Here is a 21,885-nt window from a genome sequence, read left to right as displayed (position 1 = left end):
TAATGGACATAATTATACAGGTGGTAGAAAGGAGTTGTTGATTTTAAAAGACAGAACTAACCATGTAAGTACTCTGTGGAGGAGCCTTGGGTGGCTTTCTGTCCAATCACTGATCCAATATACCATTGTTGCTTATGTTATGCCGCCATTATCATAGTGACATGGAAAATACTATATTATTGAGTCCACCAATTCAATTTGGCAGATAATCACACTATGGCACCAGAACTACCCCTCATTTTGCTCGATTTTCATTTACACAGAATTTTTTTGTTCAAAAGGGACCTACTGGTGGAACAATTTACCATCTTTTATCTTTATGCAACCAAACAGTTATTATGGCTTTAACAGTTTAAGAAGCGAATGTTACAGCATCTTTTGGAAAATGACTGATTTATTAAATTTTAATTAGTTTGGTTTGTAATAATTATGTGTTGTATATAGTTAACTGCTCACCTTTTGCTGTGTTTATTGTCTTTGTAGTATCTCATATGTAAGTTTGTTGTAATTTATGTTATTGTATGTCCCTCTGGCAGGGAAGAGTGGCTTGTTTGACTGTTTAGAGATACATAATAAGGCAATAAGCAATCAATCAATCAGGGAATGCTCAATTATATACATTAGCAAAGAACATAATTATTATAGTGATATTTTAACTTGACTGCTTTATGTGCACAGAATCAATTGCCAACAACATGTAGTCAATTAAAACATCCACAGTAACAGATAATGACCATTGCATGCATGTCCACATGCACTCCACAGAGCTGTAGGAGATATTGTTGATATAGTGACTAGTGTGTGATAGCATTGTTGCATGTGTTGTGTAACTGTTATGTCCCCAACTATCCAACAAGCAGCTCTCTCTCTCTCTCAACAGTTGTCATTGAGTGAGGAACATGTTGGCTGTGGGCTTAAACACAATTAGAATTTCAGCTTCAATTGAAACAGACGGATTCTATTATAAATTAATTTAATGAATCATTCAATTAGAATCAGTTTAACCTGTTTCATCACTCATCAAGGAATCCAAAATTATAATACTAAAATATAAGACCCCTGAATGTTTAATAAGTTCACAATTGATATAGCTAACAGCCAATAAAAAGTTCAGTCTTATACACAATAAAAGTAAATCTAAGAAAAGCTACAAATGTGAACAAAATTTAATGTGCAGTTGTATTTGACATTCTCCTCTCTATTCTTAATTTCTTTTTGTAGTGATTTAATCCTCTTTTCAATATCTTCAGTGTAATGGGGTAATTCTAGCTCTTGTAATGTATCATTGTACTGGAGGGCTTGTAGTAGATGCTGAGCAGCTTCCACACTAATCTTGTTGTTAATCATGCATGTAAAGCCCTACTAGAGGTGTGTTGTGCTTGAGTGAAGTAGCAATGACATCACAACCTTCATCAGTGATCGGATTGTAGGTAATGATGAGCCACTGCAGTTTATTACCCTTTACTAGTGCAGTGAAGAGGGTAATGGCTGAAGAAGTTGATAAATTGGTACCTAATATTTCCAGTCTTACTAGCCTAGAGGAGGTAGCATGTTGTAGAGAGCAGGGTCTTCTCCAATGGTGTGGTTGCCAGTAATCAACAATATTCCCACTCTACAGTGGATAATGAGGTCACTGATGGAGGATGCAGATGATCTAGTAAGGCCAGTAAATGACAAGTTCAACACTCTAATAGTGACATCACTGTATGTCAGATTACGATGCAGCACGCAAAGACCATGATCTTGGATGTAGCACCATTGCAAGTTAAGATTCTTCCACTCTTTGTGAGGTGAGCAGGAAAGAAACAGTGTGATACACTCAATATCATAAGGTGATAGGCTAGCAGTACTAAGTGTGGTTGCTTTATCATTGAAGATTTGTGCATTTTGTATAGAAGTGCACATCACTTCATCCCTGGCCTCATGAAAGGAGTGAAACAAGAGAAGACATTTCAATTGATCCCTTAAAATATATCCGAAATGGTGATAGTGTCATCTCCGTCAGAGAGAAAATGTTTAAAAGCAGATTGTTGTCCATTGGTAATTGATATGTAAATTGCAAACATGTTAGAATAAAGATGGGACCAAAACTTTGTTTTAAGCACTTGCAGTTCTTCATCTGGTGGAAGCTGAGTGACATTGTAAGCAGCCAAGTACTCTTGAATAGAAAAGTGCACAAAGTTAAATGTCATTGTTTTTCCAGCAAGCCCAACTGAAGTGCTGAACAGCCTTCAGAAGACCTAAGCCATTGACTGCCCCAGGAATGGCAGTGATATCAGGACAAGCTGCTTTAAGGTAAAGATCAACTTGTTGTTTTTAATACCCTCGAGGGCTAACTTAGACAGCTGCTGGATTATTCTATTATAAGGTTCAGGGAGTTGGGCTAGATTAGTGATGGTGTTATCAAGACATCGACCAGACTTGGCAAGATGTCGACAGATGGTAAGACAAATTAAGTGATTGTAGAGCTGTGTAGAATTGTTAGGAAGGGGAATTCCCTGTTCATATATAGATATATCAAGATCACCATGTTGAAGGGGATGAAACACAGGCTATTGATAGTCAGATTACCTTTAAGATATTCAGTGAGCTCTGATACAGCATGTGGCTTTCCTTTCATGGACTGTTCAATGTACAGCTTTCGTTCTTCTTCAGCAAAGCCCAAGATGTCAACCCTTACAGTTGCTTGCTGTCGGAGTCTCACAGAAGCGTGTGGACGAGATGACACTATCAAGCCACAATGAGGTAGCACTTTACGCTTCAGTATGCTAGTGAGTAAACTATCTTTCTGTAGATGTTTTGGAAATTCATCAAAGCCGTCAAAAAGAAAAACAACATATTTTTAAAGAGGCATCTACATGCCATGGTAATTTCTGTGGCATCTGTGTCTCCTTCACAGACCAACTGGAAGAGATCAGCAACAAGTGACACCTGCTGCACAGCTGCATGGGTTACGCAATTAGATAAGGAGAACTAATTTGAATCTTTGTAACAATTTCCTTTAGCCCAATTGTAAGCAATATCTTGTAAAAGTAATGACTTTCCTATGCCAGGCAATCCTTCAACTAAAATAAATTGTGTATCATCACTATCTTGTAGTGGAGCTAAGATATCAACTAGCTGTTTAGTTGTCCTACTGTTGCTAAGTGTTTCTCTCAATGACTGATGGCTGTTCTGTGGGCAATGCTTAAAAAGTCTACCTGATTGGATAGATCTTGCTAAATGCTGCTCCTGTTTGAAATTGTTTTGACTTTCGTGGTGAATTAATACAAGTGGAATAAAATCTTGTGGCTGATAAGGAGGTCAAGCATCTTCATCAACAGCAAACCGTGTTTGTATATTAAGCTGTCTCACCCTGTCAGACAATATGGAGACTCCTATCAACAACACATAAAATGGAGCACACAATAATGTGTCCGCTCTACCTTGATCAGTGACCATTGACTTGTCCATATCAGGTTTGGAGGTCACTATAGTTGGTGAAGAAAACACAATAGCTAGATGCTGGTTCTATTCAACTCCATATACATATAAAAAAAGTCAATCTGCGTGGATACCCTGTGAATATATATGATAACTAGTGGGGCAAAAAAATTATTAATTTTCAACAAGTAGAATAGGGATCAAAGATTTGATTTTGAAAAAAACTGCGTAAACAAGAAGTAATAGGGATGATAATCCACAAAATTCTATGCATCATCAGTTCAAAGCAAGTTATTTGAATAGTGTACACTCAATTTGCGATTCCTATTTCAACTTGTGGTTAAATTTTGTTAAAATGTTGAAATAGGAATCGCAAATTGAGTGTACACTATTCAAATAACTTGCTTTGAACTGATGATGCATAGAATTTTGTGGATTATCATCCCTATTACTTCTTGTTTACGCAGTTTTTTTCAAAATCAAATCTTTGATCCCTATTCTACTTGTTGAAAATTAATAATTTTTTTGCCCCACTAGTTTCATGATTTTTTTCATGTCCATGCACATGGACTACTTCTTAAATATACATTCAACAGTACATGATTGTTTAATAAAGAAACCCATTGTAATATCAACTGGCAATAAACAATTACATAAATAAGTTTAATAAACAATTACATAATTAAGTTTAATCATTGTCCTCTTCCTCTTCCTCAACACGAGTAAAACACACGCTTGACAAAACGTGGTCGACTCCAATTAAAGTGCTGAGTATACGGAGTATCCCGCTTTTTATTTTTCAATCGCGTACGGAAGGGACACACCCCTTTTCAATTCGAAATTTACCAGTGTGTTCCAATAGCTTACAAGCCTTGTTATGTCGACTCTTAGCTGGTAAACAGCTGAAGAATATAATAGAAAGTATACACGAAAGGCGTACAGTAATAGTTTAAGTGACGAGGTGCGGCCACACCCCCTTCATTGTCTCGTAATGAAGGAAGTCTAAAACCCGAGTTTCAGTGAACAATAGTTATGTTTAATGTTTAGTGTGATACAACTTGATGCATTTTAGTCCTGTGAGCTAAAGCAATGGAATTTTAAACAATTCTATATTATCATCTGTATGGCTTCTCGATCGAATGGCGTCTCGAAGAGTGATTCTTGCTCTATATCTCGCAATCGCATTAGAGAGGGAAGATTTTAATACCACACAGACCTGGGTACGAATGTTTTTTAAATACGCCATACGTTTTTAGGGCTGATATCTACTTCCTACGAGCTGTAGGCGCGCGAAACAAGAAAGAAGAAAGAAAGAAGATGGAGAATCTAACCATTTTCAAAATTTTAAAAAACACCTAAAACCATTTCCCTTACTTTTAATACTTGTTGGCTAGTGTTGTAAACACAAAAGAAAGGTCTAGAATGTTTTAGAAATAAAATCTAAAGCCCGGAAGGCTGCTTTTGGCGTGCGTTCTATTAGAGTGTTTTGAAAAATTTCTGCCTGATCCCTATTATGTACCACTACCGTGGTACATGATAAAACCAACAACTTAATTGTGTCCATGCAGGTTTCATATATACCCAGGTGGGTTGTATGGTGATGTGGGCACAAGTGACTCATCCGGCACTTGTAGCGAGCTTCATGGTGAACACAGCCACTATAACTTATATTTTATGTTCAGATATCATACCCAGTTGGGTTGTAATGGGATGCGCTCCATTTCATCACTGCTTAGATCCCCTCGTAGTAAGGCTGAAAAGAATAGTACGAATATTCGTTATTTGTTCGTTAAGAAATATTCATTATTTATTTAATATTTGTTAATCAGACAATTACACATTTAATCTTGAAAAGCTTCAAAACAATCAGACAATTACACATTTAATCTTGAAAAGCTTCAAAAACTGAAAAGTCATTTTAAAACTGTTTAAAGACAACCACATGCATTTACAGGACTTTTCATAATAGGATGTAGTAGCAATCAGTGATTTTGTCCCTTTTTGAGCACCTATAGTTGTACAGAAAATTTTAAAAGAATAATTTGTTAAATTCATTTGTTAATTAGAAAAATATTGGATTCTTAAAATGTGACCTAGTCTGGGAAAACTGGGCTTATCGCCTACTTAAAAGTATCGAGAAATGCCGGTTTTAAGTATTTAGTGTGTTGTAGCTCGCCAATGGTTGAAGCTATGTGTATCAAATTTTCAGACGTTTTACACCAATTCCTTACCTTCCAGAGCATCCACTGTGCAAGTAGCCAACAACTAAGTTTCCCACCATTTTAGATAGTTTTTAAACCGAGGTTGACTGTATCAGGCGAGCTGCAAATTGGGTGGAAGATGGGGGCCCTGGAAGACGGGAAAGATGGTGTTCTAAACTTGAAAAGGAAGGCCAAAGGATGAATTAGGCCAAGTTTTGGGCCATTGAGGTCTCAAAACTGGCTAAAATGAAAGGAAAGTCACAGCAGAGGTACTTATTCAACACCACAGAGCTGTACAGCCACATTCAGTCATCCCCAGGCTGACCAGAGCTCCATTAAGGCCCCACACCACACGTACAGATTGCCACTGGGCTTGGGAAAAGCAGCCAGCAAAACCAGACAACTCAAGTCTAGCTGATTTTGATTGTGGAATTAGATAGTTTATTCGTCACAAATTTGATATTCATTTCACCCCTACCTTGTAGCAAATACTAAGTATATGCTATATTACTTTTGTTATGATATCAAACAGTGAAGCAAACCATAAGTGCTTACAATCATGTAGCAGAGTCACATTATGTACGTGGGACGTGAGTGTTGTGTTATGTCTGGTTACACCGTTCAACAATGTTTGTCCAATTAGTTGTTGATGGCATTGCCGCGGTTATGAACTATTATTTGATTTAATACTGAGGCAGTAGCTAGCAGTAAGGCTAATGGACTGCTATACTATTGCATTAACTTTGTACCAACAGTACATTATATTTAAGGCTCTACTACTTTCTTATTATATGTTAAAAACATTATTTGTTATGAGTACATGTTCCTTCTTCAGGCTTGTGTGACGCTTATGCAAAGTGTAATACAATTACTCACCTAGACATCTTATACACACACACACGCGCGCGCGCACACGCACACACAAATATAGCTAATCACTTTTATCATGAGCTTGATCATTGGACACTGCAGGTGACTCAATCACTTTAAACAACTTCCCCCAACTAGCAGAGAGGTCCACTCCAAGCCGGCCACTCCTCCAACATGGCATCACAACAAGGCCTGGATTTATCACGATTATCATATTTTAAGATGTCAAGTGTTCCACTGGGTAGACCCAGTAGTGTTCCTATCACTCTCCAACAAGCAGCATAATTAATTTTGGAGTAATGTGGTTTACGAAGATCCTTCAGTAGTGGAGTACTGGTAGCTGTAGTATGCGGATACCGTATACTATATATAAATGGAGATAACAATACCCTTATCAGGTGTTTTAAACTGATTTAGTCCTTAATGATCACTTCGACTCATGTCCACATCACGTGTAAATGGGGCGATTGTCACGTGATCTTTTGTCACGTGATCTTTTGTCACGTGATCTACTGTCACGTGATCTACAGATCGTTTACTAGTGTCACCAATCGGTAGTACAGATAGTATACTATGCACCAATGGGCTACTTACGCGTGTACTGTCTATGACTTTCACCTATACTTGCAAAGGTGACTCTACAACAAACACTTCAAAAGTTCAAATTCGAACTGAAGGCGTGTTGTGTGCACATGATCTGTCATACTACAACCTGTCCCCCCAAAATCGATCCCCCCGGGCTACTGCAACTTGACAACTTATGCCCCATAGTCTGCTGTAAGTAGTCCCCACTAGCTTTAGACTGGAACTCATTGAATCACTGACTCACTGCCACTCATGCCAGTAGCTAGCTAGCAGCTATATATGAACTTCATGACCTAACTGATGTTCTTTTCTCAAAACGCCACAATGCTTCATCCTACACTAGTACTTTAAAGTGCATGGTTTTGCTGCACTTCATTGTTGAGGTCAGTGATCATGGTATGTGTATCTGGGGAAGTTGCTCCATATCTATATGCTCCCCCAGAGATGCATGGGCCTCGTAAGTGGCCATTTATAGACTTTGTTTTACGTCTATTATATTTATGTATTCTTGTGTTTTATTCTTTTTAAAAAAGCCTATAAAAATTAGTTGGTGCAGCCTGGGGATTGGTTCCCTAGAGCAGTGATGACATGGCCGGCATAGGAAGTGGTAGATATGTAGCTAGCTATACGGCAATTCTCTGAGTTGCTGTTAATTGATGTCCTTGGACTTTCAGTGGGTGTGGTACTCCAAAAGTATGTGATGATATTAAATAATTAAACGTCATGATATTTGACAACATACAGGAAGTAGCTCACAAGGTGAGGGTTGATGTTAATGATGATTTTGTAATCAACAATAAAAAGTGATTGTTTCTTCCCACTTAATTTGTCAGTAGTAGTATAGTTAATTATAACTGTAATGGTAACCAAGTACAGGTACTTAATGTAATTGTAATAACTAATGTAAAATCAATAATTTGTATGCATTTATGTTTTCTCTGGCTGTGGGTATATGTCATTAGAGTATAATGAGTTTTTTTGCAGATTTACAAACAACCCCATAATATAGGTCTAAATTTTTAAAATATAATCTGTTAACCTCAAAAGCCTCAAAACAGCAAAAAATTTCTCGTTCCTAAATGCCAAATATGGTATTTTTACAGTATTTATTGACTAGTATGTTGATCTACACTGTGTGCCAGTCTGTTATAAATGCTTACAAACTTATTAAATAGGTTTAGAAAGATAAAACCTAAGAAGGATGTGCATAAATACAAGAAAACCTGTAACTTGAAAGCTAACACCGAAGCTTCGAATGTTCGAACATTTTATTAGCAAGTATTCGAAGGTAAATTTCAATATTCGTCCCAGCCCTACTTTTTTTTTTTTACAAATTAATGACATAAGATAAAACAGAACATAATAAACAAAAACAAATTATCTTACATATGGGCCTCAGCGACCTGCTGCAAAAGAATGTAATACATCGGCTCCAGTTACCAAAACTCTAAGAAAAGTCCCCATAGGAACAATTAATTTATTATCTACTTCTAACAATCTGTGCTCTCCCGGATTTAAATCCCCCGTATTCACCATATAAGACTCCACCTCTATTACTTCTCCATTAAAATCCGTGTGTTCATAACTTCAATATCATTGATGCCCTACTGCCTCCCTACTAGTGACTACAGTCGGTAGTTAACAAAACAAGCTCAATCATGCGTATTATTTGTGTAACACAGTAGTAAAGTTTAGTCCATCTGACATCAAATACAGCATTACAAGCAACAAAACACTTATGGGTGGACGGATATAATTATTTTATAAAAAAAATCACCAATACTTAAATTTTAGTCTCACAGCCTGCAGTCACAAGGCTAGAGGCCAAACGAAGCAGCGCATGGCCACCTTTTATGCCACAACAACAAAGCTAAACTCACCAGCTAGGATGTGCCTTTTGGGATTCTGATGAGCATGCAGCCTGTCTTCCTTTTATCTTCAATCAGGCTATTCTTCATCTTCTTCATGCAATGAAATCACATTGACCCGAGGCATTAATTTTCTGTATCAACACTTTCCTTGAGCAGCATATTTAGACACCACAACATTATTTAAAGTGCTTGCACTACTGTAGAGGTACTGGACACCTGGATACCTGTAACTTCACAGTAGGTTGACTCATAATGGTCGAGAGCATACACTATACATCTTAACAATCTATTTACTCAAACATGGATGCCATACCACTTATTGGTCTGGCTGTACTATAATGACCACACCCCTTGGTAGGTTAGAAACTGACACGAAACACTCTAATACAGCACACACCCTAATAGAACAGTCACACGTGTTGATGAATGATGGTATTGCAGTAGCTATACACTGTAGCTTGGTGAGAAAGCCAATGTAAGGATTTTATCATAGAGCTACGCTGTAATACCATCACTCATCTCTTGTTTCAGTACTTTTTATAGCTTGGATCTCTACTGCATTTTTACTGAAAATAACATGTCTTAAAAACACTAGTTTATTACGAACTCTTGTTATAGGTAGGGAATATATAATCTATGGTTATAGGAAGAAGCAACTAGCTACTGCAATCAGCCAAGGTTTAATTTTTTGCTGCTACCTACCAAGCCATTCTCAAGAAATAGTCCACTATATGTGACCGAAATTAGCTGGCTGCATCAAGGCAGGTACGTATCACGTGTGTTCAATTCCGGACGTGCTCTTGTCACAACATGTAAGCCAACTACCGCTTACAAGTAAACACCACTTATTAGACGAACCTATTATGCAGCTTTCCTCGAACCGAACAAAAAAATCGATGTCTCAGCTCGCATCTCAGGTGACTGACAGACTGTTGTTATTGTTATTATCTACTTTACCAGTTAGGCACTGGAGGGTGTACACAGAAGGCAGAGCCTGTTCGTAATCAGTGTCGATCGCATATCTCGAGTCCTGTTCTCGGACACCCACCGTACTGAAAATTGAGAGTATAACAAACAGATTTGATGCTGATGTAATTACTCACCTTTCGAAATCATTAATCACAACAACATATTGCAAGGCTGATTTTGGAGTGGTACCGATATCTAATATTTTTTTAAACGCTAGCCGCACTTTTTTGTGTAAAATTACCGGGAGCTTTAGTTTCCTTGGTTACTTGATGGGCTCCGACAGCTAGCCTATGCTGAATTTATGTTGTATTTCTTCACTAATGAATAGTTGCCTTAGTTGGACCTCAGCTGTTGTTAACGACTGGAAGTGCTATGCCGTACTGAAGTAACCGTACTGCGGCGTCGGAACTGGCCCAGCCTCTGCAGCTGACGTGGAAACCTATGTTCATTAATTTGTTGCCAAGAATGACTGTTTCTGTAAACCACACATTTCCAGCGTGTAAGTTTTGTACTTGGTACTCAGTCGTCACGTGTAGCTGTTTTTTTTTTAGAATTGTGGAATTGCTGTGTTCTGGATAGTGCCTCGGATCCGGCAGTAGTGCATACTTCATGCAGGCTGCAGCTTGGAAGAAGCAAACGACAGTTCTTCTTGTATAGCTAGTACTCAAACTGTTATAAAGTTGGTTTCCATTAAAATTTAAATTGTAGCTACTCACGTGTTTTTTTTAGGAGGTGGCAATGTTCCATGCATTCCTGAAGAGTTTACCACCATACTCCCCATCACTGATATTCAACTGACGTAACCAAATTACATTGACAATGGGTTTGTCTCCATTGGTGAGTCACCAACCTACTGTTGTTGTAGTCATGTAACTTCATTGATGCAGGAAGAAAAGAATGACCAAATTCAACTGTACAGTTATACAGAAACAGGTATGCTAGTGCTATTTCCTATACAAAGTATTACCAAATTGATATTAATGCAGGTTTGAATAATTCGAGATGAACCACTCTACTCGGAGTTATTTTTGTGTCCATTGTGACTTTATTACATTTAACAGAGTAAGACCTGGTGTGTGTGAGTGATGTCATGCCCAAAGATGAAGTGATACTTGTGGTGTTTGAGGTACGAACATTGTGTACACAAGATATGTTCATTATTGTTACATTTTTTATGCAGTGTAAAATAAAGTCAAGCTTGGTGCTGACAGAAGGAGCTTCTCTAGATGGCGGTTGGTACCACATACTTCCTCACTCAAGATGGTAGAGGGGTGTCTGTGACTAGCTGCCCATGTTATTCCTTCCCACCTGATTCTGGTGCCTACAAAACAGACCAAATACATTCATCACAAGTTGTACCTTTTATTGTGTGTTTTTTATTGCTTAAGGTATTATATGCTGATTTCCTTTTTCCTAATCCTAACCTACATCACACCAGAGGCCATGATAAGAGATTTTTAACCCCAATGACTAGAATTGACTGTTATAAATTTTCTTTTTTCCCCTCTGCAATCAATATTTGGAATTCCTTACCCCAACACGTGATTGATTTAACAGAGATTGACCAATTCAAGCACAGCCTAGCTGGACTAGTAACTGTTTAATAATTTATCAATGTGTATAGTAAATATTGTATAATTATATAAGTTTTTCTTTTGTAATTGACAGTAGCAATTGTACCCTTTTTTGTGCACCATACTCTTGAGGTCTGCACAACAATCAATAATAATAATAATAATTATGGTAAATAACACCATAGATAATGTATGCGTTCCTAATGGATTGGAAAAACGCCCGTTAAATTATTTTCCTATTCTAGTTACGGTGCGCCAATACTTTGGGATTTGTTGAGTGGCTGTTTGGCTTTCTCTTGCTTGTTTGAAGGCCGGTTCGAAGGCGTGGACATTCCTTTTACATTGTTTATTGTGTTGCGTTGTGTACTGAACAAGAACACAGCGTGTCTGTGGGTACTGGGAGAAATATTGTTTGTGACAGTGACAATAGCAGGTACGCACCAGCTAATAATTCAACAGCAGTACTATTAGCCAACTTCTCATCACCACATTTACACAACCAAAGAAATGTGTGATACATTGAAATAAATTTTAAGCTACAGTACTGCTCAGCTTGAGCTAAACAAAAACACAAAGTAGTGCCTGTTTTCTGAAGTTTTATCGAAGCAGTGGAAATATACAGCGAAGCAGTGAATATCTAGCTAGCCTATTACACTCTACCTGCTACAAGTGGTGTAAACAGCAGCAAAGAAACAATGCTTCACCTGACTAACTTTATATTTGTTTCATGTGCTTGTAAATATGCGTCCTTTATTTTATGCACAGAGTTATGTTGTTGTTGTTGTTGTTTAGAAAAAGACTTCATTGATGTACAAAGTAGCAAAGAAACAATGCTACACTTTCTGTTTCTTCAGGAAATTTGCACAACCGTTTTGAAACACCATATTTCACCTTTGAACCTGAATTTTCTTACGCTGTTGTTTACTGCTCTCCAGCGTCCCTACCCAGTCCAGCGTCCCTACCCAGTCCAGCCTCCAATTAGTGTAAGTGGTAACTAACCCAGCTGTAAACAACAAACACTAATTTGCTGGTCACAAGTACAGCGAAATCTTCCACCTGTCGAGGCCATAAAGTTTACGCGCAGCGAAACGAGGATAGCCCATGACGTCACTATGTAAATAATACAGGCGTTTCCAATCCATGTGACATTCATTATCTATGATAACACAAAGCTAGTGTGGGGGAAACACCTAAATCATGCATGCATCACATGGCTGTCATGTGCTAGACACACAAAAGTCATGTACGAGGAGGTATGTACACAGGTTCTAATAGTTCTTGCGCGTCGACAAATTTAAAGCGGAAGTCACGTGTGGTGATTATAGTTTGAAGTTAAAAAATAAATCGATTTGATTGGTCGAAATCCTATACACGTGATTTCGCTTGTTTTTGTTGTCGCGCAAGAACTATTAGAAGCTGTGTACGAAGTACGAAGTCATGTACACAAAAATGTGTGGTCCCACCACACAAATTTTGTGTGGTAAACACACAAGGAAATGTGTGAAATAAGTTGCAAGTGTTTCACGCAAGATTTTGTGTGGTGGGCACACGTTCTTTTTAACAGTGTGCGCAATAGGTGCATGCATGGTTGAAAACGAATTGCATATAATTGCATCAACCCTGTTTTCATCATAGTTGTTCACTTGAGTGCAAGATAGAGTGATGCTATAATCTTAGTAGAAGAATGGCAGAATCTTTACCACCCGCAGATATTATTAAAGAAGGATTTCTTTCTAAGCAAGGTAGCTAGCTATAACTATATCGTCTAGCTCAGTAGCTACAGCAGAATGTTTAGTTAGTTGTTTTCAATAGATTAACAGTCAGTTATTAGACTACTGCACATGGCATAGTATCACGGTACTATAAGTTAGACCTACGTAACTATGTGTTTTTAGCTACCTGCATGCAACTGAATGTGGAAGGGATATTGGCGGAGTATAGCCTAGTCACTCTGCATGTACTGTCTGTCCAACACTAAAAACTCAGTTCAATAAAGCGATGGAGTGGGGGCTTTTCTACAGTTAAACGATCAAGACCTGAAACACCTTCAGGGCGGATGACCTTTTATCATCTGCATGTGTTTTTATCAACGTGCGGCGAGACTTTGACGATGAACTGAATGATGAAATCAAGCGATCCGAGCCCTGCAAAGCAAAAATTTGACGATAAAATTCCGGTTCATGCTACTGAGGGGCGGATCATAGCTACTTAAGTATTTTCCCGGTTTCCAAAAACTGGTCAAGCCTAGCTATTAAAAATGATTCAGTAGTGTTACCATAGATTTTAGAAGCGCCTCTAAAATGTATGGTGTTACTGAGATGATTGGACACTCTAGACTGTACAACTGAATGATGTAGCTATAAGATTGTCTACAGTCGTAGTAGACTCCAAACTAGCTATATTAGTTTATACAATCATGGAATTACCAGGAGGCCATGATTTCAAATTTACTATTCCTTTTACATGGATTGATGCATATACAAGTTTATTTTTATCCAGTTAGCATTTCATCATAGAACAAATTGCTAGCTATACCAAGTGAAACTATTGTCAGTGCCACTTAAATGACATTTGTTTTGTTGCAGACGTATAGCTACTTAGTGATTTTAATTTTCATTAACTGTTTGTACCCATATTGCATTATATACTCACTTGTGAGGTTTTAAAATCATTGTAAAATTGATTTGCAAAGGTCGAGGCAGAAGCACCAAGGTTAATTCAGGTTGAAATTTTCCAATAGAGCAGTCAAACTACTTTTAGTATCCTTAAAGTTACCTGTTTTACCTGCATGCCATTGCTATACCAACACAGTAAAATAGCTAGATTTAAAAGAATGAATGAAACTCTCTTTTTCCTGGGGGCATGCCCCCATATCCCTCGATGTCCTTCAAACTTCACTGCTCAGCTGTTTTGCTACCAGGTTTAATCTGGGTAAGCATGCTACCAGCATGCAACCGGCACAGCAGAAAATTTGGAAACCTGTTGCCTAAATTCCTGGACCCGCCCTTGGCTATATGGAAGTGATAAGAGGTAGCACATGTTTGCATTCAAGCTGCCAGTTGATACATTTATGACTGGGAATTTTGATCGGCAGCATTTTGTCTTGATCAGTTCAATTTTCACCTTTTGGATGAGAACTTTTGAGCTCGAATAAAAGAAAGAACTAGCTAATTAAGAGTTCAGATCTTGTATCAGTAAAATTGTTAAATATGTAGCTAATGTACAGAACCTAGCTGACAAGCGAGTTTAAATGTATATGCTATACAGCACTAGTATGTGTGCAGCTATAAGATGAAGCCAAGTTGATTCCTATACGTACAGATTTCTGCCTGTATTTCATTTATCTGGCTTTATAGCTATTTCCACGTCATGGCTTTTGAAATATTCACAAAATTTTCATTATATTTAGCTATGCCTCTATGAAGTTTTATGCAGTAAAAGCCCATGAGAGTGAGACAAAGGTAAAATTCACAGTTTCTTGTCACCCTCAGCAGGATTGCTCCAGAATTATGTGAGCTATTTCATTATGTAATATGGCTATTATGTGTTAAGTATGTTTCCATAATAACAGGGAAAGGGGAGTTACAGCTTTAAATATAAGGGAGTATACAATGTAATTATGTGGGGTGATGGTGGATAAAGTCCCACAACTTTCAGACTTGTAAGATAGATACTCTAATGTAGCAGTCAAGTGGAGTCTTCTAATAGAAAAGTCAGGCACAACTAAATCACTGCAAGGTGGTGAAAGTTCTTGTGTTCTTGCATTGTGCTTGACACTGGACAGCATATTTCACAAGTATATATTTGTTGATTGTTTCACACTTTGTTTGCTGCCACTTGTTGCATGTCAAGACGTCTGGTGGGGCACTCATCTTTGAGAAGGTGGAAGCCACCTGACTCCAGCAGAGACATGAAAGGCAGGAGTAAACTTTGGTGCCTATGTAGAAGGCCAGGCTGGGATCAATTCATGATTAGGTGTGATGAATGTGGCAAGTGGCTACATGGTGAATATGTAACACTTTGACACCTCAGATCAAAGGAATTCTTTATGCTACAAATGTGATGTGGCACACTTAGCAGTGCAACATCTAGATGTCACACTGCAAAGTGTGCTGACAACTCACTGCATTCCACAAACTGTACAGCTATAATGCTTCTTACTATTGAATACTGTAGTAAAATGTATATGAAACCTTTATGACCAACATCCACTTTACATTGTGGGCTTCAGTGATCTCCTGTGGCCTATACAATTGAGCCTCCTGTGGCTCTCAATTGAGACCAACCGAATCCCACAATCAAAACTGTCTCGTGGTGATAAGGTTTCTTATCAAACAGTACGATAGTACTGTTTAAGTAGGGATCCGGGTGGATTTGGCGCGCGCCTCAAATTTCAATCCCTCAAAAATCATCCTAGAAATATCTCACACAGCAAATAAACCTTTTACTAAAGAGTCTTCAAGTTTCTAACTTTATTTCTAGCGTTATATATCAGGAAACGACTAGAAAAGTGCTGGAATTTTATTTCTAAAAAATCGCTAAAACAGAAATTTCCGTCTGCCTGCCTGCCTGCCTGCCTGCCAGCCTGCCAGCCTGACCACATTCGCAAGGCTACAGGCCAAACGAAGCAGCGAAGGATCACGATTCTTTGCCACAATATTTAACTCGCTGCTGGGATGTGCCTTTTCGGGTTCCGACGAGTGTCTGCCTTCTGCGCTTTGCCTTTCCTTTTATCTTCAATTACGGATCGTCTTCTTCTTTTCCAGTCACGGAGGCGTTAATAATTCGTATCGACACTTTCCTTAGAGCAGCCGTATTCGGACGCCACAAAACTAATAACGGATTCCGTACTGTAAGGGCAAGTAGATGCCTGTATAGCAACACTTGCAAAGCGATCAAACAGCCTAGTGAAGTAAGAACACACGGCCACGCCCTTATCAATCAGAGCGCGCGCTCGTACTTAACGATCAGTGGACCACGCCCATTATTAATGGTCCAGCTGTAACTAATTGTAGAAAACAGGAGATAGAAACCCTGCATGCCTTTCAATTTAGTAATTGAGCAGCTTGCATAAAGCAAGCAGCAAGATCGAGATACTCTAATAGAGCAGTCAGTGCCAAAGATCAATAATAGCTATATACCTATACCAAAAAAAGTTAACAAACTAGTGAATTTAAAAATTGTTAATTAGAAATGGAAGTAGGGATCAAGCGATAAAAACTACTGAAACAAGTGATTTGAATGATGGCAACTATTACAACATAGCTTTGTGGGGAAATCCCTACTTTGGCATTGAACATATATGGTGACGTGGTGAGATGCCAATGTAAGGATTTCCCCACAAAGCTATGTTGTAATAGTTGCCATCATTCAAATCACTTGTTTCAGTAGTTTTTATCGCTTGATCCCTACTTACATTTCTAAATTAACAATTTTTAAATTCACTAGTACATTTTGAAAACCTTACATAGTAAGTACTAGTGTTATAGTAAGAGCTAATATGAAGCTTTGATATAGTAACAATAATGATATATTCAACCACCACAGAGGATCCTGGACAAATACCAGACCACATTAAAGGCACCCTCAACCACATCAAAGGCATTTAACTTAAAAGTGAATTTAGCAGCTTAAAGCTACTGTAAAAGTAACTTGAAAGGGTTAGAACTACTTTAAAAAGCTACTTTGAAGTGTAACATATTAGTTGCAACACTGTAAGTCGTGCATTACCTGATATGTACGCACTCGCCCTCGGGTGCTGCGCGCCCTTGGGCATCGTGCGCACATATCAGGCAATGCACTCCCTACAGCGTTACAACCATTACATGTTGGTCTTTATATGCAGCTGACCCACTCAAATCAACACTATGAGACTATTATTTTGCACTTCATAGAGTGATAACAAATGATGTCACAGTGTAGTAGGTGCCTAATCACTTTGCACTATACTAACAGTCATAGGACCACCTCATGGAGCCATCCCAGCCTGACAAGCATGCTGTTGTATACATGACTTCTTATCCAGAAGCTGCAGGTTAAGTTTCAAAACCCATAATCCTCTTTAGTATATAAAGTGTTTATGGTTTCAAGGGAGTAATCAGCTTTCAGTGTTGACAACTTAATTAGCTAGACTAGATATCAAACCTAGTCCATAAAATTCACAAGCTCAATAGACTTAATTCAATGAAAGTTGCTCTTTTGTGGAATAGCTATGAAAAACTTTCTTGACTGTTCTATTAGAGTGTCACAATTGCTAAACAGAAGGATCCGCAAAAAAATCATTGTCCTTTAAAACTCAATCTGTACATTGACCTTTTTCAGGGATTTGCAAAGAATCCTGTTAACTTCTTAAGTGGAACACAACAAGAACAAGAGAACACAGTGTCTAACAGTTGTAAGAAATGATTGCTAGCTACAAGTTGAGCTGGATCCTGAAAAACAGCTAAAAATTAAAAGTGGATTTTTTTCTCAAGAGAGTTCAGCCAACCAGATGATTACCGTAATTGCTTTTTTTCGTTGTAAAATAATTTTCGTATGCAAAATTTGTACGAAAATTTCTTACACGAAAATTTTTATACAAGATCGAACTACTCTAATAGAGCAATCATTAACGTAAATTATACGAAAATATTTTTACACGAAAATTTTTTGCACGAAAATAAAGCGAATTACGGTAGTGGTGACGGCAAAGATATCAACAACAGACATGTACAATTTGGCTCCTTTACAGGATCGGGAAAGGACTGTGATAGACACTGTACTTTTATGGCTCCCCATAGGAAATGTATGGTGAAAATTTTAATTGGCTGTAAATATTGTGTTAGACATTTGAACGAAAAGATTTTTAGTGGGTCAAGCAGTGCTGCAAATGAGCCAAATTTCAAGATCATGTGTTGTTGCATCCATGAGCTTTTAAATGTTTTTGAGGATCCAGCCATACTATAAGCAATTACTGCAGCACAAAGCAAATAAATTTTGGCACAAAAACTCAACTACTACATAGTTACTTGTCTTGTTCTTATTATATTCCACCTGAAAACTATACGAGCTGATGTTACTGAACTAGTTACTGTTAACAGGATAGTCAGTCACTATCTTCTTTATTACTCTTGTTAACCTTATCCATAGCATTAAGATCAGCTTCTTTGTGCATGGGGACTTTATATATTGCTACCAACTAGTCTTTCTCTTTTTCAAGAGGTATTATCATATGCAGTCAAATAGCAGTTGCTCCATTATACTTATACATTTGCATAAAATTGGCAGTGGCAATTTTTGTATATGGATCATTAAGCTTAGCAGGTAAATCTAGTTGATATGCCAGGGAATGCATGATCCAGGGTTTGGCAAGGGGGGGCTGTGCTATAAAGAAGGTACTTTATATGTTTAGGACTGGATTTTTTTGATATAGAGCAGTTTTATGCACAATTATCTAAATAATACATTATTTTATTAAGTGTACTGCATGCATTGACCAATAGTTGTAGGGATCAGTGACAGTCATAAGTGGTTCAGTTATGACCAATACAAAGGACCATATTATATACTTAATCTGAAAAATTCCTAGCAGGCTAAATGTGCCCATGAGATAGTGCTGCAGGTACCAATTTCCCGGCATATATTTATATACTCAACAACTGTGAAAGATTCTTAGTGTTACACGTGGTGACTGTTCTATTAGAGTATTTGACTGTCTGCTCTATTAGAGTATCTCGCTCTTGTTTAAAGTTTGCTAGACTTTTTTTTTTTTGGGGGGGGGGGGGGGGGGGGGGGACGTGCCCCTTGTGCCCCTCTTGGATCTGCCACTGTATGTAGCTCAGCAATGATTTCTAAAGTATAGCATATTTCAATTTCTATAATGGAAAATGACCACCTGCACTCATGCTTTTGTGAAAACTCTGACAATAAGCTGTGAATCAACTTTTAATACCTGGCCAAATACACAATTCTTGATCATCTACTGTAAAAGTCTACTGCATTGCTACTACTGCATTGCTACTAGCTAGCTAAAATAATGAGCAACACATTCATATGGTGTAATTGTGTTAACAGGAGGTGTATATCATGTAACCTGGAAGAAGAGATACTTTATTCTAAGAGAGAACTCACTTAGTTACTCTGTCAAAAAGGATAATAGCAAGCCTAAGAAGATAATAGACTTGACAGAGGGACGTGGAGTGAGAGAAAAGGAACAGTGCGCAACAAAAAAGTGGCCTGGAGATGCTAAATTTTGTTTTGGAGTGGCATTGCCTAAGAGAACATGGTACTTCTATGGCTCCGATGACAAGGATATAAAGTGAGTCGGTGTATGACACTTGCATTGCTCAGAAATTTATGACCATGGAATTCACTGTATTGTAATTGCTAACTGGTCTATTGCCAAGCATGTATATTGTTCCACCATTTTATCTCTAGTATAGTTTTCTTGAAGGGTACTATATAGTACACTTATAGAATGTGCTGCACTATAGTGTATTATAAATTAAGTCATGTCAGATTTTTTTTTTAGGGAATGGATGGAATTAATTCAGCAATGTATTGTAAAGGTTAGTTTATACCAACTGGAACAGAGGTTCACAACTAGGAAGTTCTAGATCTGTTACTTCTGTTTAGTATTATTTTAATTGCTTTTATGGCCAAATTGTATTATTGCTGGCCATCTTCTTGTAGGTTGGTAATCCAACTGAAGATTGGGAAAATGATATCGAAGGAAAGCAAGAGAGTGTAGTCTCAAAAGCTTTTCGGAGTACAACTAAAACTGCAGTAAAACATGGGAAAGGGCATATTCCAAGCACTGGGGACAAGTATCTTGATGGTGCTATATCTACAGCAGCTGATGTAGCAGAGAATCAGATAGATGCTGATCCTAATGTGTCGATGAAGGATAGGATGAAGATGGCTGGAGATGACATGATCTCTGTTGTGGCTGATACTGTGGGCAATCCTGCTTTAAATGTGGCAGCTAATGTTGCCAAAGTAAGTGAAATGTGTGATAAACATGTTGCAACCAATAATATTGTGCTTGACATAATTATACGTAGTATATATTGTAGACTCATTTCACTACCTTATTAATGTATTTCACTACCTTAACATACTTATTTCACTACCTACCTACGTACCTACCTACCGTTCACTATCTTAACCAACTTAACTTGCCAGTTTGGAAGTTAAGCTGGTTAAGGTAGTGAAACGTTGTTAAAATTAATGCCACTTATAGGACTATTTGAGGTGGCCACTATAAGAGGTGGTCTTATTAAATAGGTACCACTAAGTTGTATCTTTTAGTATATAAAGTACAGTGGGTATTAGGATACCCTCTAGCATTAATACAGGCTGTTATAATTTTAATGCTTGCATTGGCAATTTCAGGTGCAGTATAAGGCTGAAATGACATCTTATTTTTATGTTTTGCTTTAAAGGAATGTGCATGTAAGAACAATAAACGTTTGCCCACAGGACCAACTAGAAGCAGATGAAGATCTCTCACTGAAGCAGCGACTAGCCCTTGCTGGTGGCAGTGTAGTAGAAGGTGGAGGAGAACATACTAAGAAGATTTCATTGTGACTTGAACATTGACTGTGTGATGCTTCTAACATAGGGCTTACATTTTTTTACAGTTAAGCTCAAGCCTACTGTGTGTATAGCAGTTAATTTAATGGCCATATGTACTTATATACCCTCTCTGTGACTGATTCTTTCATGAAGGTGTTAACTAGTATTCGTATTAGTATTAGATGTACAGGTAAGGAGGCTCAATGAGCCTGTAAAGCCTGATCTTTACAAAAATCATTACCTATTAATAATTACAATATAAATCTGTACAGATTATACAACAAGAATTAACTTATTAGTAAAATCATACATAATAGTAGACCATCTACAGCCAAGTAAATTTTTAAAGTCATTCAACAAGGGTACGTTAACTATACATGATGAGGTAGGTTATTCTAATGTCCTGCTATATGGTATTATATCAATGTGGAATTTGTTTGTAATCTTTGTGTGACTGCAGCTGGTTGAGCAAAAACTGCCATTTTTTACATTCTTTGAATAGCATCAAAGGAGTGGACTACTAAAGTTTTATTTAGGTGAATGGTGTTGGAGTTATAACACTTGACAGTTGGAATAGAGATTTGAATATATTACAGGGATTTAATTAGTTGATCATAATACATGACTGAAACAGGCTTCGATTGTGGCAATCTTTTCACTATGAACAGGCAATATTTTTTATGTGTAGTCCCACTAACTGTGTGTCCTAGGGGGCCCCAGACACCTAACTTATGTGTTGCTTTTGGAATCCTTCCTTGAAAAATTCTGGCTACTGCATGGCCAAGTATGCTGGCATGCCACACCATGTGTATGTTAACAAGAAGAGAGAAATGCAAT

At 37.7% G+C, this 21,885-nt stretch overlaps 1 protein-coding gene and 2 long non-coding RNA genes across 5 annotated transcripts; 2 read left to right on the top strand and 1 right to left on the bottom strand.

Moving 5' to 3' along the window:
- Window positions 1-1,064: 1,064 nt before the first annotated feature.
- Window positions 1,065-10,149, bottom strand: LOC136268863 (uncharacterized). Of its 2 annotated transcripts, XR_010707140.1 has the most exons (4): window positions 10,054-10,149; window positions 9,809-10,002; window positions 3,426-3,470; window positions 1,065-3,377 (listed from the first exon to the last, which is right to left on the bottom strand). It is a non-coding gene; the product is annotated as an uncharacterized lncRNA (long non-coding RNA). The 2 variants fall into 2 exon arrangements; XR_010707139.1 differs by lacking the exons at window positions 9,809-10,002; window positions 10,054-10,149 and adding an exon at window positions 4,102-4,917.
- LOC136268862 (uncharacterized) lies at window positions 8,880-11,336 on the top strand. Of its 2 annotated transcripts, XR_010707138.1 has the most exons (7): window positions 8,880-9,867; window positions 9,915-10,418; window positions 10,471-10,598; window positions 10,649-10,756; window positions 10,807-10,852; window positions 10,906-11,045; window positions 11,100-11,336. It is a non-coding gene; the product is annotated as an uncharacterized lncRNA (long non-coding RNA). The 2 variants fall into 2 exon arrangements; XR_010707137.1 differs by having other exon boundaries at window positions 8,940-10,418.
- Window positions 11,337-13,075: 1,739 nt separating this feature from the next.
- Window positions 13,076-21,214, top strand: LOC136269357 (pleckstrin homology domain-containing family A member 1-like). Its single transcript, XM_066064905.1, has 5 exons — window positions 13,076-13,235; window positions 19,546-19,789; window positions 20,003-20,039; window positions 20,164-20,469; window positions 20,953-21,214. The coding sequence occupies exons 1-5, from the start codon at window positions 13,178-13,180 to the stop codon at window positions 21,058-21,060; spliced, it is 753 nt and encodes a 250-aa protein (XP_065920977.1). The 5' UTR covers window positions 13,076-13,177; the 3' UTR covers window positions 21,061-21,214.
- The last annotated feature ends 671 nt before the right edge of the window (window positions 21,215-21,885 follow it).

The sequence above is a fragment of the Dysidea avara genome, chromosome 10, assembly GCF_963678975.1.
Source record: "Dysidea avara chromosome 10, odDysAvar1.4, whole genome shotgun sequence".
NCBI lineage: Eukaryota > Metazoa > Porifera > Demospongiae > Dictyoceratida > Dysideidae > Dysidea > Dysidea avara.
The sequence above is the reverse complement of the archived record's forward strand: the minus strand, read 5'-3'. Positions and strand labels throughout refer to the sequence as shown.

Excerpts from the sequence above, each read along its gene's own strand:
- LOC136269357 (XM_066064905.1), top strand. The coding sequence starts at position 13,178 with ATGGCAGAATCTTTACCACCCGCAGATATTATTAAAGAAGGATTTCTT. Across the intron at positions 13,236-19,545 it reads AGGATTTCTTTCTAAGCAAG|GAGGTGTATATCATGTAACC; the intron begins GTAGCTAGCTAT and ends TTGTGTTAACAG. Across the intron at positions 20,040-20,163 it reads TTCAGCAATGTATTGTAAAG|GTTGGTAATCCAACTGAAGA; the intron begins GTTAGTTTATAC and ends ATCTTCTTGTAG.